This window comes from Carassius auratus, unplaced genomic scaffold, assembly GCF_003368295.1.
Source record: "Carassius auratus strain Wakin unplaced genomic scaffold, ASM336829v1 scaf_tig00015876, whole genome shotgun sequence".
In the NCBI taxonomy this organism is placed as follows: domain Eukaryota; kingdom Metazoa; phylum Chordata; class Actinopteri; order Cypriniformes; family Cyprinidae; genus Carassius; species Carassius auratus.
The window spans coordinates 296,682-318,035 of NW_020524628.1; the positions used below are offsets into that span (position 1 = coordinate 296,682).

General features: G+C 35.1%; 1 protein-coding gene across 1 annotated transcript in view; it reads right to left on the bottom strand.

Annotated features, from left to right (window-relative positions):
- LOC113074962 (gamma-aminobutyric acid receptor subunit alpha-2-like) overlaps positions 1 to 21,354 on the bottom strand; it is a 60,805-nt gene that overhangs the window by 30,919 nt on the left and 8,532 nt on the right. Inside the window, exons 4-5 of the mRNA XM_026247672.1 lie at positions 9,729 to 9,796; positions 2,912 to 3,132 (exon numbers count right to left, since the gene is read on the bottom strand). Of these exons, the coding sequence (XP_026103457.1) occupies positions 2,912 to 3,132; positions 9,729 to 9,796 (289 nt within the window). The remainder of the gene's footprint in view (positions 1 to 2,911; positions 3,133 to 9,728; positions 9,797 to 21,354) is intronic.

Below are 21,354 nucleotides of genomic sequence, written 5' to 3' on the forward strand. Positions count from 1 at the left end.
ATTATTTATTCAGCAAAGATACATTAAATTGATTACAATGAAAAAGATAGTAAAGAAATTTACACAGATAAACATGACTCATATTTCAAATAAATACTGTGCTTTTGAACTCATTCACCCGTCATCAAAGAAACCTAGAAAAAAAAATGTATTACGGTTTATACAGAAATATGAATCAGTACAATTGTTTTCAACATAATAATAAGACGTATTTAAGCAGCAAATCAGCATATATATATATATATATATATATATATATATATATGCTGATTTGAATAAAAATAATGAAATAATATTCCTTGTGATCATTATATATATATATATATATATATATATATATATATATATATATATATGGTATAACGCACACACACACACACACACACACACACACACACATATATATATATATATATATATATATATATATATATATATATATATATATATATAAATAAATAAATAATGATCACAAGGAATATTATTTAATTATTTTTATTCACGCACCTTCAAATATATATTGCAAAATCATGCCACACAAACAAATCTTTGAATCACAGTTTTGAATCGATTCAGTAACACCGACCGTTTTTGAACAAAATAAATTTAAGTTTACAACTCAGTTGTGATATTTATTTTCTCTTATCACTCTCATACTCATGAAACAAGTGTTCAGCTATTTAGAAAATTGAATGGCTATGATTTAGTTCCAATTCTCACTATTAATATGCTTATTAGCATGCATATAACTATTGTTTATTAGTACTCAAAAAGCACACATTTATGTTTTATATTGCATGCATGACCATATTTAAGATCCCTTAATCCAACACCATACCCACATTTAACAACGATCTTACTAACTTTATAAGCAGCAAATCAGGAGTTTAGAGGCAAAAGTCATAATAGTGAGATAGTGATAGAGATGGTGAATAAATTAATAGTAATTCTATATTCTCAATAATATTTTTAATATTAAATAGATTAATAATTACTATTAGTCTTACAAATGCAAGATCATCACATCAATTTCTCCTCTGTTTCACTATGTCTGCTGCATTCTATTTTTTAGTCTCTCTCTCTCAGTTTGTCTCCTTTTTTTCTTCCTGCACTTCATGGCTGAGTCAGGCTCTCATTGATTTGGGAGTGGTGAAGAGCATTTGTGCTCATAGAAGAAGCTGTGAGCGAGAGCGATTTAGAAGAGAGAAAAAAGCGAAAGAAAATTGAGAGTACATGTTGGAGAGTGTCATGATGTGTTCTGGAGCGGCGTCAGGATGAACAGAGGACGAAAGTGAGTCATTATGAAAGCAGTGTTAGTTGTGTACACAACACACAACAATATGTCACAGAGTCTGCTCTTCCTGTTTCATCTGCAGGTGATTAAGGAGATTGATGAGCATCTTCTCAGACTCTTGAATATGTCAATTTTAATGAGAACTGCGCTTCACTACGAGGAAGTCACTGGTTTTAACAAAATCGGATCCTACAAAAGTGAGGGTCACATTTCTGAAAAGAGATTGAACATCTTAATTAGTGGTAAATCAATACGGCCGCCTGTCATACTGTGGGAGCCAGTGAGGGATGAATTATTCTAATTCACGGGAGTACAAGGTGATTCAGTGATTTACATGAGGAATGACTCCATCTGCAACCCACAGCTAAATGGATCGTTCTCCAAAAAATATAAATTCCTGATAACATTATGTGAGGAACAGATCAAAATTAAAGTCATTATTCACTGACAATTCACTGGAGGGCAACATTTCTTTAGTTTGGATATGTTCCTTGTATCAAAAAAAAAAAAAAAAAATGGCACAGGATCACAGGCCAGTTTCATTGTGGGTTTTGGTTCTTTTCCTGCTGTAGGCTGTAATGATCTTTGAAATAACTGAAATAATTAGGTGAAATGATATGGACATGTAATGCCATGTTTCACCATGCGTTTCCCTGAAAATAATTGCACACCTTAGTTTGATAACCAGCCACGTTCAAGCATTCAACAGCACTGTATTATAAAAGACAATTAGGGCCGGGACTCGATTAAAAAAATTAATCTAATTAATTAGAGGCTTTGCAATTAATTAATCGAAATTAATCGCATTTTAATCGCATATAAATATTTGACCTGAGAACAGTGAGAAGTAATTTTTTTTCAATTTTTTTTTTCAAATAAAACAATTTAGAAATAGTACATTTCAGAAATTCAGGAAGCTTATAGTTGCTGGAACCTTCTGTAAAGTGTTTTTTAAGTAAAACACAATACTGTCAATTACATTCAGAACATTGTTGCTTCATTGTTGCTGTTGCTTCAGAGGCCATAACATACTAAGTCCAACTCTCAATAACCTTGGCCAAAACAATAAAGAGTTTAACATAAACTGTTGCACCAACAAAATAATACATAGTTCAACATAAAGTGTCAGTTGCACCAACAAAATAATACATAGTTCAACATAAAGTGTAAAGTCCACGCTAGCTGCTATATGTTTTGCGTTGAGGTGATACTTGAGACTCGGATGTGCTGCGGTGATATGCGAACCGATGCAAACGCTAGTTGGTGCTCCAGTATAATCGGTCCGCCGAAACACATCCAGTGAGAAACGTTCCGCGGTGCAAAAATAAGTTATTAAAAATGCGGGATTTTTTTTTCTGTAATTAATTAATCTTAGTTAACGCGTTATTTTTTGTGAAATTAATTAATCTCAATTAACGCGTTAAAGTCCCGGCCCTAAAGACAATACATATTCTGTAATATTACTGGGTTAACTACACTGACACTATCAGACAAGAACAAAATTTCAACTTGAAACTTTGAAAGCACAGCACTTTCCAAATTATGTTATGTGTGGTATCTTTTGAAACTCTTGAAGAAGCTGAGATATGAAAACAGTACAAATAACACCTTGATTACCTCATGGTGTACAGCAGGGTGCCGTCATCTTGAATCCGCAGCAGTTTGTTGGGCATGGTCATGTTGTGTGCCACAGATTTCTTCCCATTGTGAAAGAATGTGTCTGGAGTCCAGATCTTACTGGCCATCAGGTTGTTCAAACGCAGAATGTTCATCGGTCCCTCAAACTTCAGCCGTTCATCCTTCCAGCTCTGTCTGAAAAAGACATCGATGGTGTACTCCTGCATAAAGATGAAACAAAAGCACATTTTAGACTGTATGAGGTTCTGTTGCTCAGACAGTGTTTTGTTTGTGACAGTTAAGTGCACAATACCTTCTTACACTGATTGACTGGTGGTGAATTTGCTGTTGTGTTCACAACTGTAGCAATCCAATCAATTAGACGACCTTATAAAAGTCTGGGATTGTGTTCCTCCTCAGAAGCAAAGCCTCTGCATGCAATTCAAATTCAAACATTTTCTTGCCTTCAAATGACCCGTAGTGTAACATTTTCTATCCGCTTATTTTTGCTCTGGTGGATAAACACAGTACGCCAACTGATTTGCAAATGGAGTTTACTGCAAGCGCTGTAGGGGAGAGTAAATCGCTCAAACCTTTAACTAGTACTGAGGGTGATCAGATGCCACTCTCGGCTCCATAAGAGACATTGTGCAGCCCAGAGGTATCATTACGAAGCTCATCTTGGCTGGTAGAGCAGGAAAAACTTCTAAAATGCTTTAAAGAATGATTACGAGAAGGTTTTGACTTTAGATTGTGATATGAAAAGGTAACAGAGTTCCAACTAACTGTTCAACTAACAGTGAACCTGCTTTGTGAAGTGACACAATCGAAGCCAAGTAAGACATATTTTCATAAAACTGTAAAGTGCTTTATACTCAATTATTTCTATATTAATATGTAATATGGATGCTTGCAATATTATAAGCAGTGCAGACTGTATCTGTTCCATGTTCGTAAGTTGTTTGTGGTAGATTATTTTTAGTTCATTGTTTTGAAAAATTTTATCAAAAACTAAACCATAAAAATAAACACATTTGATGTGTAATATATTGATATGGGGAGTGGAATTTTGTACCAATAACATTTCACAATGCGTAGGGCTACAAAACACGTCAAAACACTGACCTGGCATTTCAAATGATGATAGTTGACTAAAACTTCAATCAATCAAAAAAAAAAAAAAAAAAAAAAATTCATAAATTCAAAATATGACAGTTTTTTTTTTTTTTTTTTTTTTTGAGCAGACGCTTGCAAGCCTTCACACTATGGCCATCCTCCAAGCATTTTCCTTTCAGCTTTTCTGAGCTGGCAAACATTACAAAATCCTAAGTAAATGAAAAAAATAAATAAAAAATGAAACAAGTGAATATTTTATCTGATGCCCCTTTTAAGAGATCTAAAAGTTGGTCTGTTTTGTACAATTATTGGTTAATTATTGTGCTTTTTAAGGTTTTAAATATTGGTCGGTTTTGATCCATTAAAAGATATAAATGTCTTTAGTTTTGTTCTATTATGAGATTTAAATGTTGGTCACTTTTGAAATATTTAGATATTTAAATGTGAGTCGAATATTATTATGTTAAAAATATCTAAATATTGTTCGGTTTAGTTCTATTCAGAATCTCGGCTGTCCTCGTCTCACCCCAGCTGTATATGGAGACTCCTGGGGCTGTAGAGCAGTACAGGGGCCAAATAAATACTACTCCCTCTCTAACCTCCCTCTCCACTTTCCTTGTTGTGCTTCCATCTCACTTGCCTCCCATTCTATACCGTCTGCTCCATGGCTCAGAGGCACACAGCATTAATAGACATGATGACCTTCTGTGGTGGTGGTGGTGGTGTGTGTCTGTGTGTGTGTTTGTGCATCGTGGCTTTGTTTAGCCCAGATAAAGGAGCACCGGAGGCTCAGCTCAGACCAAGATTATTGGAATACAGAACTACCAGGTTCACCCTCATCCATCACAACCGGACATCTCACATGAGGATGATGTTGGTTTAAGTTTCTTAGTGCTACCCACAAGTCATATCTGTCACCGCACTGGCTGACAGAAACTAATGATTATAAAGAGAAAGAGGAATGATGGAAGAAAAGAGATGCTGGATCCCATAAGAAAGACTGATCTTTATAAAGTAAATGTTAGAATAGTTCTTAGATTAATTAGTATCTAATTAGCATCTCTGACTTCTGATGGCAGACTTTGGTAAACTGACAAATCTAATCACAGTTTCAGACATTGCTTAGGTCTTGTTTTCCCAGGAGAAACATTTGAAGGGCATTCAGTGTGTTCTTAAAGTAATTTTTCCCATTTTAATTTAGTTTAACTGGCAATTAAATAACTAAAACTTTAGCTAAAATGAAAACGAATAAACAAAACAAACAAAAAACAATAACAAATAAAAAAGACAAAAACACAAAACATTAAGATTTTTTTGTACTAAAATCAACGGAAAATAGAAAAATAAAAACTAATAAAAAAATTTATTTAACATTGTTGTCATGTCATTTCTATTTCTCAGAAGGAATTTTACTGTAGGAGAAGAATGTATTAAACAATAATATTTTCCTCTGGGAATTTGCGATTTCCTGATGCTACCTGGAAAACGCCTGATGTTCATTTGACATTGGTCTGCCGAATCCTTCTGTGAACCCTATTTATGTCAACTAACAGAAATACCCTGGTACTGCTTCACATATTCTAATAACCGATGTCAACCTGACAGCAAACATGCTACTGCACAGCAGCCACACCTACCAAACCTCTTTAGCTCATTAACCACAAGTCTTTTCACTCAGCTGTTTACCTAAGTGTCACACATTTCCCAGCAGGTCAGCTCTAATGATGAGGGTTAACATGGCCATAGGGCATTGAGACAGAGAGAGAGAGAGACAGGCTGAAAACTAAATCCACAGGCTTTTGCTAAAAGCTCAGATATGTCGGCGATAACAATGTGACCTCAGTCTGACTTGAAAAGGATTCACAAAACAATAAGTAAACAATACTGTCACTTGTTTACCAGCTATTTACAAGCTAAGGTATCATAAGGTAACTTTTATTTGCTTTAGAGTATGTTGCACTCACTGTAGCCATTTCTTCAAATTATTGACATGAATTATTCATCAGGGATGACTCTTGCAGTGCATGTGTATGCAACAAATCTTGAAATGGAAACCCATAGCTCTCTATGTAGGCAACAACTCACAGAATGATGAAAAAATGAAGCAAGCAACACAATACTCTAAAAAAGAGGGAAACACAAATATTGTGTAAAATAACTAAAATAATAAAAATAAAAATAAAATGCAATTACAAATGAATTTATAATATATATTATATAATATATAACATTTTTGAATTTTTTTTTAAAACAAGCATCTTATGCTCACCAAGGCTTCATTTATTTTATAAAAAAATACAGTAAAACAGTAAATTGGTGAAATATTAGCACAAAGACATTTTAAAATGTAATTTACAGTTGCACTGCTTAATATTTTTGTGGATGGATTTTTCAGCAGTCTTTGATGAAAAGAGAGTAAAAAAAAAAAAACAGCACTTTTCTGAAATAGAAAACTTTTGAAACATTTAAATGTCTTTACCGCCACGTAATGTGTGCTTGTTGTATGAAAGTATTAATTTCTTTAAAAAGAATTACTTCCAAACTTTATCAAATGGAAAGTAATGTAGGCATTACATCATTTTAAAAAGGTTTTGGTCATATTTAACCAATAGGAAAATAGCTGTATGTATTGGAAAACATACTTCTTCAATAGTACACCTCGCCTGTGGTGTTCCACATGGATCAATGCTTGCTCCTACACTTTTCTCTTTATACATGCTACCACTGGGATCCCTGGTTTCTAAACATGGAGTATTGTTTCATTTATATGCTGACGACACTCAGTTGACAGAGACTTTGCAAGGGTTGGCCACAAACTATGGAACAACTTACCAGTGTCAATTTGAACGGTATCATCTCTTTCTATATTTAAATCAAACCTTAAATCATATTTTTTTTATCTACAGAGTTTGACAACAAATTAATATTACTGTGTGTATTTTAATTTGCTTTCTGAAATTCCCTTTCTTTATGTATTACTTTTAATGTACAGCACTTTGGTCAACCCTTTGGTTGTTTTTAAATGTGCTTTATGAGTAATTAACTAACTTAAAAAAAAAAAAAAAAAAAAAAAAAACTATATTTATAAAATTACTTTTTGTTTCATTTTTACTTTAAGCAGTCACCACTTTGCTACTCCTTACTTCCTCATACTTAAAATAAATAAAAAAAAAATCTTACCAGCCCCCAAATTTTGAATGGCAGTGTAGGCATATTTATAATCTTTGAATTTTGGACCAGTCTTGGCATTACAAATGCTTTCTAGGTAGGAAGGTCACTAGGTTTCTAAGCAGAGCTGATGTTGAAACTGAAATGTGTATTTGCATGTTGAATTCATAATGACAGTGTAATATGGTTCAGTGAGGCAGAATGAGTTATTTTAAATTACTGATGAGGATGGAATGAGGAAAGACTATCTGCTACTACATTGAGAGGGAATCTATTTCAAAAGGAATAGAGAAAAAAAAAATTGACCGTCAACTGTCAGAGCACTTGAAAAGAAAAAAGAGAGAGGGATGGTGCGGCAGAGGAGGATGATAAGCTCCGGGGAATGTAGAGAGGCAAAGAAATGGAACAATTTGTCTTTGAAAATGAAAAAAAAAATAACTTTATCAAATATGTAGACGTGCCTCTGTGAAATGCTCTCCCTCCTGCCAGACAGGGTCAGCATGCTAACATGTGAAGGCAGGGCAAAGACCTCACTGTACAATAGAGAATACCATGCATTGTATGTTTCAATACAGAACAGCAGCCAGAGTTACATTGACTCAAGAATGGAAAGAAAGAGAAAAAGTGTGAAGGGTTGATGAGCAGAAGCAAAAGGAGGAGGAGAGTGAGCAATAAAGGAATGGAAAGAGAAAGAACGGTTTGTTTTCTTCAGTCTGAAGAGCAGAAGGTGTAGCATCTGGGTCCAGACTCATAGACACAGGAGATCAGGGCTGAGACGCTCATACTGAGACACTGATGAGTGGACACATGGACGCACAGCACGTCCACACACACACACACACACACACACAAAATGTATGGTAACCATAGTTTCTAACCAAATATTACAACTACTGTCATCAAAACAAGACTGTTGAGAGGTGGAAAGCATCGTACACAGGGAGTATTACATCACCGACTGTATTCAGTGCTGTGGTATTTTGAAGAAACTGTGGTCAACATTACTTTAATGGAAAGCATGAAAAAGCAATACTGCAAAGAAAAGCAAGACTGGTGTTAGATTGTTTGCAGCGGAATCAAAGTTTCCTTTTTTACTGGCTTTTGAGTTAAGTTTATTTGAAGCTCCAGGGTGGGCTGTTAAGTATGTGTGTAATGTACATCACGTGCAAGTACTGTACAATCAGAGCGCATTGTTAGCACACATATTCAACGCGGCTTACATGAGTCATATATTATCTCTCCAGAACAAAAACTCCATTAAGAAGCTCTAAATCCATTGAGAAGTGTCAGAGCGCTGGCGTGAGTCACCAGAGTCCCAGGCACTAATTCAGAGTGTCACAGATGCAGTCAGGTGTCAAAGCCTTTCATTTCCTGCTTCGGTTTCATCGGATATGAAATTCATCCGGGTCACCGTGGACCACTGGTTATTTACACTGATCGCTTCCCCACATGGATCCAAACAGAGCATGATAACGCTGCTTGATATGTGTGGACATTGATACATTAGCAGTGAAAAATGACACCTGTACAGATGGCGGCCCTCTGTAGCCAGCAGTTAGATAAAAGACTGATCATCTGTTGTGTGATTCACATTTACATTTATGCATTTGGCAGATGCTTTCGTGCAATGCGATTTACATTGCACTCAAGGCAAATTCCCTGGAAATCAAACCCATGACCTGGCCATGATCTAATGTTTAAGCGCCGTTATGAGCCATCAATAGACTCAGACGTCACATCTAAAAAATAGATCCAAATTTTAATGGATGGTGTCTATTATTATTATTATATTTTATTATATTTTATTTTATTTTTATAATAGAGTGACTAATCGCTGTAATTGCACATTGACGCTAACTAGAAAATAGAGTTTCCTACCAAGAAGAGCTCGTATAGGGTTGACATTTGTCTGGGTTGAAATTCAGACCACGAAGTTTACACTCATACAAATTTTTCAAACTATGATTTTGCTCTTTCCATTTGCAAAGATGACTGAGGTACATCACTGTAAAAGAAATTAAGAATTTTATTCCTCAAACCATGACGTACTCATGTGATCATGAAATGCATCATACTATTTTTACGATATTTGGGGTAAAACTACCAGTTAATCACACCTGCCATAAAGCATGCAAATGAGGTGTCACAGGGACAAAGAAACACTTTCTCGCTGAAGCTATATGCATCAGTCTATCCAAAATGGCTGTTACAGGGAAACCAGAAAAAAATCTCATATACATATATATTATTTCAGTTAACATTTATTTCAAGAGATGATATGTACTTAAGGTAACTGTAATAACCCTGTTGTGTAGTTTAAAGTCTTTCATTGTGCTGTAAATGATTTCAGATGTACTAGTCCTTCTACAGGTAAACAATCTGTGGTTGGCCAGACGGTCTGTTCCTGTCTAGGTAGGTGGTTCTTGGCTTGAAAAATCTGTGATGTGATGGTCCACGACGCTGATATTGATGGCAAAGTAGAGCTATCTGTCCGCCTGTGACAAATAAATGCACAAAAAAGAATTCCACTCACCATGTCAGTGTCTGAAACAGGGCCAAAACTGGTGACGTAAATGTCGGTCTTCACTGTGGTAACTCGATCTGGGAAAACAAAATGAAAAGACATCAAAATGAGTGCAATGGCGACAGCCTTGTCTCATCTGCCTTGAAAGGGGCATCTTTGTAAAACTGCATTGTCCGAGAGAAGAAATGGTTTGTGAATTACACACTTTTCTTTTACAATTTCACTGCATAAAGAGCATCTTTCTTTCCTGAGATGAAAGCGTGCATTAGGCAGAGGTAAATGTGCTTGCGTTTACTGACCCCTTGTTATGCTGGCTAGTAATCAAATCTTTCTGCTCCTGCTTCAATATATTAATTCCCCATCTCCTTTCTCTGAGCTTTCTTTCTTTCTGGCATTTAAAAGAGCTTCTGATATTTCCTCTGCTTGCTGCGCTTCACAACAGTCAGTCAGACAGTGGAATATTGAATACAGAACTACTACACAGACTATTCACAACAAAACACAGTCTGGGAAATGGACACATGTCCATACTGCATTAAAAGCAGAACCAAATAACTGTAAAACATGACTCAAATAAAATACAACAAGATTTCAAAATTAATTTTAAGGACCTCTGCAAATTAGTCAATAAAACACCAACAATGTTTGTTGCTTTTCATTCAAATTATGAAAACAGGAGCAGAATACTGATGAATAAAGGCTTATTTTCTAGAATTTCCTTGCACAATACAATGTTATGACGTCAAAACACTTTAAGATTTTGATGCTTGCAACACTTCATCCAGATAATTGTACTAAGCTCAAATAATTATAAGTGGGAAAGCAAAAATGGCACGAATGCTTTAGCAAATGCATTTTTATCTCACGTTTGCTTTTTGGGAACACTCTTGGTTGAGGGTATTTTAAAGTGCAATAGAGCATTAAACTTTTAACTCCACTCACTGGATGTTGATACATACTTTTTGCATGCCTAACATTAATAGCACCTCAAGTGGTTAAAAATCTAAATATTCAGTGTCTCTGAACATTTACTTCCGCTCTGGAATGGCATTCCTTTTTTGGTTAGGTTAGAATATCCTTAACCATGCCCCTCCAACCATTAGGTTGCAGAGAGAGAGAGAGAGAGAGAGAGAGAGAGAGAGAGAGGAATGGAAAACTAAAACCACGCCCTCTATTCAGTATTCCGTTTCAGCTGGAAATACTGTATGTCACTACACTGAAATAAAGTCGACAGCAACTTCTGGTTCACACAGACTTTAAATAAACATACATCTGCAATGGGGAAACATCATATAGCTTATAGCCCCTCTTATGAACATATCAATGAAAAAAGTGTTGCAAAATGTACCCTTAGCAATGTACTTCAAGTTTTGCAGAATTGTAGGCAGAACTGCACTGTTAGCAATTGATGTAATTTTTACAATAAATTTTACAACAACGCACTGTATTCATGTTTTTGTTGTAAATGCAAATGCATGATTGGAAATTAACGGACAGTCCTGTAAAATTATTGTAACTACACCGTAGAAGCATTTTTTTTACAGCAACCGCATAGCATTGTGGGATCGGTGCTGTTTGAATTTTGAAATTACACGGCCAACGGACGGTCCCAGAAGTATTTTTACATTTTTTTTTGGAAGAAAGAACATGTCTCAGGTATGTAACATAATTTTTTTTATAAGTCTTTATATATTAATACTGGTGATCTGAGTGAGTGCTGATTGTTTCATTTGGTATAATTCAGTGGAATAGGGTGAAGTTAGTTAAAATCGCATCTTCATAGGCTACTCTATCCAAATTTCCATCGCAAGAACTTTAAGTACCCAGAAACTATGGACTTTGGGCTGGAACTCGGTGTGCTTCCACCGCAGCTACCATGATCTAAATAAAGTTCTGGGTAAAAAAAATGCCCCTCAGAAAGTCCCTGCTCGCGAGGTACTTGTTCAAAGGTAACGTTACTGAACTTTCGGGAGTGGCAATGCAGCATTGTAATTTCAACCACCATTTCTTTTGATTATTTTTTTTATATTACTGTCATTGTGTCGTGAAAGGTATAGTGTTTTAACTATTTCAGGCGAGAATGTAGTTGTTTAAAACTCAAATATGCGGTTTATTTATAAAGACTGAGATGGAAGTTGAGATGGTCAACTCCACGCGATCACATTTGCAGCTGGCTCTGATGTCCCTTTAGTGGGTAAGCATACAATATAATTTGTTTTGGGTGAACCTAACAGGTAATCTTTGGTCTTTATTCAGTTAATCTTTTAATATGTTGAAATGAAAAAATGAGACAATAGGCTACTGTTTGGTATAATATTTTGTTTTATATAATGTAAGTTAGGCCTACTGTAACGTTACACATTTCCCTGAACTTCATTTCTGCAGCTATTAATATGTTTAACGAATGAAAATGAAAACGAAAGGAGGCAGTGGTGTTTGATATAATATTTCGTCTTATTGAAATGAGGGGGGGGGGGGTCGGCGGAAACGCGGCATAACTGTACCACGGTCATGAACGGTCAAGGCAGAAGCAAAAGACTGAGCGGGAACAGCTGTAGACACTCCGCAGGATCAGCTGCACACTGGCTGCTAGATGGAACATACGTTTGCTTGCTTTAAGCCCTGTTAATAATTGTCATATGGTTATATGTCAAAGAAGAAAGGAAAGGCTGTAATTCAACATAAGCCTATTGCATCCATAAAATGCCTAGTCTAAATTAGGAAAAACCATACCATAACTTTTGCCCATCCTGCCAATACTGCCACTCATGTGTGTATGTATGTAGTGAAGCGTTCTAGTGCTCTTTTGGTTATCATATTGTGTATGCATTTCAGGAGAGGCACTAAGTGCAGACAAATGGATGATCTCTTTGGAAGGGACAACTGTGATGGGGCTCCACAACAGCCTTCTGAATGGAGTACAGCGACCTTTGCTGTCTACGTGTTTAACTAACAGTATCCTAAAGAGGCCTCAAGCACTAAAGGTATGTTAAAACTGTTTGCACACTTATAAAGAAAATAGACTCTATGATATACTCTATGCATTGATGTCAAAAGACAGGTTTCCATCCAATTCCTTTGCACCTTTTAAGCGCATTCGTAGAAATTTGGCAAAGAAACCCTATAACTGGAGAGCATTTCCATCAGCTCTGTTATGTAAATTAGAAATGGACAGGAGAGTAGTCATGAAACACTGTGGGATCAAAACTTAAGGGGCAACTTAAAACAGCCGATAGAGTTGCAACAAATGTGCATTTATGTTGCATTTATTAGCGAGTCAATCCACATAAAAAGTTTTCTTCACATTAGAATATTTTATGTGAATTTGAACCGTTTCCATTCAGTATTTTTTTTGTTTGTTTTCAAAATGTTAAAATGTGCATTAAAAAGCTGGATGGAGACAAAGCTATTGCTATTAAGTGTCTAACATAGAGTTGGTATTGCCCTGCAAGACATTAATGTAAACACAGAAAAGTCTGACAGACAGCAGTTTAACATTACAATTTTCATTAAGTATATTTTGGGGGTTAAAGTCATTAGATGTGAATTTACTTTTTCCTTTCTCTTTGGAGTGTTATAAGCTCTTGGTGAATGAAGAAGATCCATAAATGTTCATACGGGACACGTCCCCGCCAGGATTTTAATATTGCCTAAAACATCCAGGTTTTGGCTGTTTGCACTGTGCAGGTCGATCGTTGTGTGAAGTTCATGAGAGCTAAAGAGAGCAGAACAGACAGCTCCTTATGCTTTTGAAATTGCTCTCATGTGTTTGTTTGTTAGTTTGAATTGAAGCGTCACTCTTAACGCTGTTTCTTTAAAAAAGGAAACTACTTTGTTTGGCCTTCCAAAAGAGAACACGACTAGAAATCATGTTTATATCACATTTATAAGGGGTTTTGACATTATAATGAAATAAACATTATAATTAAATGTTTGTCTCGTTGCTTCGGCCGGACAGGGCACAGTATGTTAAGAGGCATAACATTTCAGTCACATGATAGATAGATTGGATAGCTGGTCAATCAGAGCACACTTCGCTTTTCAGAACGATGAGCTTTGTAAAAATCAACACGTTTCAGAAGGCGAGGAGAGCAGTACCTGTAGAGGAGAAACAATAATGTGTTTTTTTAACCTTAAACCGCTTAAACATTTCATTACACTAAATACACAAAATAATGTTCTTTTAGCAACGTCATATGACCCATTTTGCAGACACTTTTGTCCAAAGCGACATTCAATTTTCAGTGCATAAAGTGACATTATATATTTAAGAAAAACAAAGTAAAAGCCAATGTAATTCTAAATGATATGTTGTTAAATGTGTTGATGTTAAATAAATACATCTACGTCATTTTTTCTCTACAAGCAAGTTTACTTTTTATGTTTTTTTTTTTTTTTACACAGTATTTATCATTACCTGATATGAAAACTTGTTTTCACTCTCTCTGTTTTCAGAGCTTTTTGTGGAATCAACTCCAAGATGTCAGCAAAGCAGAGAAGAGACGGGGGATCAACGCACCTGTCTGCACCCTATTAAGAAGACTCCTGGGCTTTGAGTTGATGGGCTAGTATTGATGCCCACCCACACCCCACAGCTTCCCCAGTTCAAGACTGGTTGGGACCTTTTGTTATTTATTAGCATGTTCCCCCTGATGATAGACTGTCTGGACGTCTGGAAGTGAGCTAGATTCTTGAGTGAAACTGTAATTTTGTTTGTATGAAAAAAAAAAAGATTAAATAAGTTTGTAATATGTGATGTTGCATAGTGTGTTAATAATAAAAAATAATAAAAAGTTGCCATTGTTTTGGTTTTAATTTTGGAAGATGGAAAATTGCAGTATTTTATTGTATTTAGAAATTACAATATATTTTGAATTACAACATTCAATTGTAATTCTCTCCTGTAAAATTACAGGAAATTCCTGGCAACTGAGTTGCAGTAAATATACAGTAAATTAAAATAAATTACAGCATTTTACTGTAATAATGCTACTTTAATCACAGAAGCACTGCTGTATAAATACAGGACTCTATTGTAATAAAAAACAATATATTACCTGTATATTACTTGCTGTAAATTCACTGCAATTAGTTGCCAGGAATTTCCTGTAAAATTACAATACATTTTTAACAGTGTGCATATTTCTAATAAGCATAGGTTGCAAGCTACTTACAACAGTTCTAAAAGTTGATTTTGAAATAAAAAAAAATACATTATGAAAATTTTGCTTTGCTATACACACACACACACACACACACACACACACGTACTCTGGGACTCTCCATAGGTGTAATGGTTTTTATACTGTACAAACTGTATTTTCTATCTCACTAAACCTACCCCTTACAGAAAACTACTGCCAATTTTTGAATTTAATAAAACACCATTTTGTATGTTATTTAAGCCTTTTGTTTTACGTGTTACGTAGTACCCATGTAATTATACACATTTGTGTCCTCATAGACCATATATAACAGTACACACACACACACACACACACATGCACAGATGCAAACAAATCCAGAGCAGCACTTTGTCCCATATGCAGATAAATATCAGAGTGAATGACATATTCTCATAAATGAGCTCATAAGTTCAAAGCGAGAGCCCGGGGGTCTTAAGTTCTTCTTTAGTGCTTAAAGTTGTGATTGTATTCTGAGATTGGAGAGGCTGGTGCACTGTATTAATAGCTGTCTAATGTAGGGGTGGTTTATTCAGAGCTGAGTAGGAGGAGAGATGCTCTGAGACACCAAAATGCTTGAATGTCTTTTCTGTGGGATTTTTATTCACTTATTCTCCTGTTTTGCAAACCCAAGCTGATAAAAATACTGAGTAATCAACCGATGACAACTGCAATCAAACAAACAAGAAGAAATTAAGACTGCTCAATATAAAAACAATATCACTCTCTCTTTCTGTCTGTCTCTTTAACGTCTCTAAAATTGCCCTAATTATACAATGTCAATTGCTCGTCTGGGCACCAACCCAATGAGCAAAAAAAAAAAAAAAAAAAAAAAAAAAAAATTATTCATCTCTGGCTATAGATTTTGCATGCCTTTTCTGCCCAGAAATTATAGACTACAGGGAAAGTATAAAAAGAAAAACAGACATATATTGAAGTTTTATTTTTCAAAAACGCTTTAGAAAACCGAGTCGGACCGAGTACTAAAACAAACTTGTAGCCAATCAGTAGTAAGGGGCGTGTCTACTCATGATGAGAGAGCGCTCAGTGCACAGGATGGACAATAGAGATGGCGGAAACAAAACTAAAGGGGAAAACGTCATCAGATCAAAAGAAAGCTTATGATAAGGCAAGAAGTATGACCTGTGTAAATTTCAGATCAGCTTTCCGGTGTTGGAGAGAACTCAAGGAGCGGGAAGGCCTGTTATCGGATACAAGGATGCTTTGTTTCTTCTCGATAGGCGAGTAACACTGGTTTTGCTTTGTTTCACAGAACTAATATCCTGGCTCTTGTTTGAATATGCTTGTGTGTCATGTTCCCTTGTTTGTTCATCTGCAATCGTATTGTCGTTCCCTTTAGCTATGATATAGACGCATTAATTTCCACACCCTATAAGCCTGGAGCGTCTAAACCTCCTCCACTGTCAGCACCCAAAGTGTGTCCGAAAAGTAAGATAATATGTTTAATACTGCAGATAATAATAATAATACTGCCATAATCGTTGCCTGGGTTGTGTACATACAGTTTGTGTGGGGCGGAGCTATCAAAATAGGGGCGAGTTTGTTTTGAAATACCAACACTGGCTGCCAGAAATAATTTATTCCATGTTTCATGTTCTTTTACACACAGGCACCTCATTATGATACTTTCAGTGTCTCAACATCACCTTTTAATCAGATTTGAAATGAAAAAATGTTTAAACCTGGTGCCAACAAATAAGAAGCTTTAAAGGACTTGCAGTTTTTTTCCACCAAAACAAAAGCTCAATGGCTTTAAACTGAAATTAAGAAGATGCAAAATAATGATATAATTTTTTACTATTATGTGATACTTACAATTACTAATATTAATAAATATGAATATTTGCACATAAAATACATTTTTGTTTTGCAGAAAAGTTTTCTTTTTTCTCCTTTATACTAAACAACAACAACAATAATAATAATACTAATAATAATAATAATAATAATAATAATCACTCTTATTTTTTATTCTAACTCTTTAATAAAAGGGTCACCTTCACAATTTTTATCAGAAGAATATTTTCAACAAATCCTGCAGCACAATGTTGCTTACTGACTCAAGAGTGTTTACCCTTACATCTCTTAAGATATTCTGTCCTTGGGTTCCTCCTTCAGTGTAAGTCTATGAGATTTCTTTGTCCATTTGCTAGGTGAAAATTGTAAGTCTTTTTTTTTTTTTTTTTTTTTTTTTGAGACATAATAATGATAATGCAAGTCTAGTAATGACACTAATAATTAAGACTTTAATCTATAAAACAATGGTTGTCTCACTCTCTTCAATTGCCCTAATTACTCAATGCCCTACAAGCGTCTGGGCACCATCCCAACAAGGATAAAAACGAATGAAAAAACAAAACAAAAAAACAATGAGAAATTCCAAATTGACAGTTATCTCTGACAGAGACGAAAGACTGCTATGAAGGCATAAAAAAAACCTACTGTTTTAAGTAGCTTTTATAAACCGCAGCTTCTGTTGTGCATGGCTATCAGGTGCCATTATTCTGCGGGGTTAGACGGTTGTGCTGTTAGTGGTCTGTGTGTCTGAGTGAATGTAAAGTGGCTCGGACGGGTCTCAGAGGGATGGGTTGAGAGACTGTCTGAAATGAGACTGGGGGAGGTTTATAAAGAAGTGCTCTTATATACATGACATTATTCACATATGCAGCAGAGCGATGCATAACCTCTGAGGGAATGCCCTCTTTGTCTGACCTCACCTCTTTCTCTTCTTCCTTCAGGTTTCTATTCATCCTGTAAGACCAAAGCTCTTCAAAAGCCTTGTGAACTGCTTTGCTGTTGACTATTTACATAGGTGCTGGCTTAAGACTATAAGACTACGTCATAACTGAAAGGGAACTTGACTGTATGATTGGGAACGTTCTATAACAGTCGTCACCTCACAACCATGTATGCACACACACACTCACACACACACATGCAGTCTCCATATCCTTTTTATGATAACTTGTTTAAAATGTGAGATATAAATATAGAAAACACTGTCACATTGTGATGCACCCACATTTCTATCAGTAAAATACTAGAAGCTAGTTTTTGCACTTGGTCCTAATCCTTCCACTTCCCAGTCAAGAAGACCATCATTTATTGCCTACATACTCTTTTCCCCTTGCTTCACTCTTCTTCTCTACACTTTTGTCTAAACACAAGCATCATTGTACAATGAATCTACAGTGGCAAACTCAATTAACCAGCCTTAAAATTGCTGATGTGGGTGTAACTCATGTAACTTATAGTTTGTGGTGTGGATCTGTAAGTTTTCTTGTGACAACATTCTCAAAATAGCCCGAATGTGTGGGAAAAATGAAGCCCTGGCAACACTGACTGCTCACTATAGGTTTTTGAACAGAGATTAAATTTGTTAACTAGTCAGATCACAGTGAATGATTCAGACTGATTCATTTTATGATGCTCTCTATCACATGCCACCAACTACTTTTCAGTCTTCATCAGCCTAGAATCAGAAAGAGCAAACCATTTTGATTCAACCTCTCTGAATCTGAACCTCTCTGAAATGTAAGAAAACACTCGCATGCAAGTTACAACACCATGAATTCACCTTGAACTAAATCAGTAGCCTCTTGACGACGAAATGATTATCCAAGTCCAAATGTACCATTTATTAGGTAATTATATCCTCATTCCAACAATGAGTTAAACTACTCTACACTATGAGAGATGCTCTTAGATTCGCTCGCAAAAGTTAATCAGCCATAAACATTTATGGTATAACAACACATTCACATTCGGCCATCCTGAGATTGACTGACGGCTATATTGGATTGAGGAGCATGGGGTCTGGCCTCAGGAATGATGAGTTTATCGACCGCTCGGGCTGTTTTCCCTGGGTCTGGTGTTGTGTAGGGCATGATGCAGGATGACAAAAAAGATTTACATAAACAAACACATGATTCACAGGATTAGCCATCATGCATACCAGACACAAAAAACAAGGGATTTAAAACGTCAGTGCATCGATTTGAAAAGAGACATTATAACATTATTCTGATATTCAGATATTTAGTCATTATTATCATTAAAATTAAAACTTTTATCTGTTCATATTATTTAATAACCAGTGTTATTGTTGTATAATTTAGATACTATGTTTTTTATGTGTGTTTTTAATATATTTGATATATTATTAATATGATGTAAGTTGTACTAAGTTTATATTATACAAATTAACAATATTACAACAAATTCATAATATGTAAATTATTGTATGAATTAATTAGATACAATTATTATATTTTGATAAAAATATAATCTATCTATCTATCTATCTATCTATCTATCTATCTATCTATCTATCTATCTATTAGATATGTCTGTATAATTTTTATACATTTTTATTTCAGTTTTTGCTTTTTTTTGCTTTTTGCCATGGCAACTAGCTGAATTAAATTTTATAAATGTTATTTCAGTTGCTGTTTATTTTATTTAAAATGACAGATTTTTTAAAATGAGTTTAGTTAACATTTAGTTAAACTATAAGAATTATTAATATGTTTCATTAGTTTAAATTTTTTTCTGTTTGCAATTTCATTTTTTTTTTAAGTTTTAGTAATTGTTTTAGTGTTTTTTTGTCATTTTTATTAGTCCTGTTTTTGTGTGTATAAACTGATTAGTTTTTTATTTCAGTTTCAGTTTTAGTTTTTTAGTACATCAAATTAAACTAAGTGAAAATGACAAATGTTGCCATGGCAACTAGCAGAAAAAGTTATTTTTGTATTTTTCCCCAACTTATTTCAGTTTGTTTTTCTTTTTTAAGTGAAACATTTGTTTAATGGTTTTAGATTTAACTTACCATGGAGCTAACATGAACTACATGAATATATTTTTATTTTGTAATATTAAAAAATATTAATAAATAATCCGAAAATAATTAAAAATTTCTTACGAATCATTTAGACTAATTTACAACTGTTCAACTGAATTAACCACATGAACTGAATCAAAAACAAACAAATCAAACACCACTATTACTCCAAGAGCACTATGGTGGAGAAAGATAATATGAAAATGTACACTTGCCTGAGGAACCCTGAGGTCTGCAAAACATGAGACTAGTTACATTAAGTCTTTGATGAGATTATAGATTCTTTGATGAAATGTTGACAGGATGCTGGTAGAAACCTACAAACAAATCTTTGACTGTGAATGAATTAGCATTGAGTGTCATCACACTAATGATGCAAGACGGTTCACTCGGTTAACATGAACAAACAACCCAGACCTAGCCCTTGACCTCAGGATTAATGAGCCGGTCTGACCGGACCTGGGGTCAAAGGTCATGAATTTAAACTGACCCGAGAGAATGCAGCTGGGTGGACCAGAGGAAAATTAAAATACAACACGTGTCAAATGAAAACAGCTCATTCAGCCAATGCCGTTAAAAACGGTTCTAAGGAAGTAAAGAGATGAAAAGATTCAGCCCTCCTCTCTCCTGAAAATATGCACCTTGTCTTTGAACGGCTACAATTGAATTACTTATTCATTCTGCTTTGTCTTTTCAAGCTCTCGTATCATCACCAAAGTGTCAACGGTCGGTACGTTTTATACCAGCTGGTTCTTTAATATGTAAAGACCAGCTTGAACCTCCTTTGAGCTCTAAACACGAAACCGTGAAGGCCCTTACCTGCCTAGAAGAATGTTTTATGCTCAGATATTTTCCTAGCGCAAGCAATTTACAGCCTTTCTGCCGCTTTGTTTAATTTTAATATTAATTTCATTTAGGTACATAATATTTCCTGTAATTAAATTTGAATGACTATATATTCAAATATAAAAAAAAAAAAATTGTTGGAGGAGGGACTGTCCAGCTGGTCAGGTTTTATGAACACGCCACCACATCTTTCACATTTTTGCATTGATGTGTCTGATTAAAGTTTTAAATATGCAGCTCTTTTATGTATTCTGGCTTTGTAAAGCTCTCTGTGGTCTTCCTTTGAAGAAGATATTGAGGCTTGCTGTCACTTTGCTGATGTAGTTCTGTGTCGTTTGGACACAATCCATCTTAATGTTTCATGGTCCCTATTAGGGATGTGCATGTCGACTCAAGGCCGATACGATACACAACTCAATGCATAGCCAACAATATGATACATTAAAGATACATATGAAGCAGCAACCGATGCAATATGACACGATTCAGTGCAATGCAATTTCGATTTCGATTCAGCATGATGAGATTCGATGCAATACGATGCAATGGAGGAAGTATGATCGCTTTTAATGCCTCTGAACCTGTTTCATGTAAATTCATGTCCCTGACACATTTTCTTGGTTAAATAAACATTACTTAGTCTTAACAACCTGGAGCTTAACACACTCAAAACTGTGTAGATGATCATGGACTTTAGAAAGGAACCCCCCTGCTCTCCCCCCTATTTCCCATCATAAACACGGTA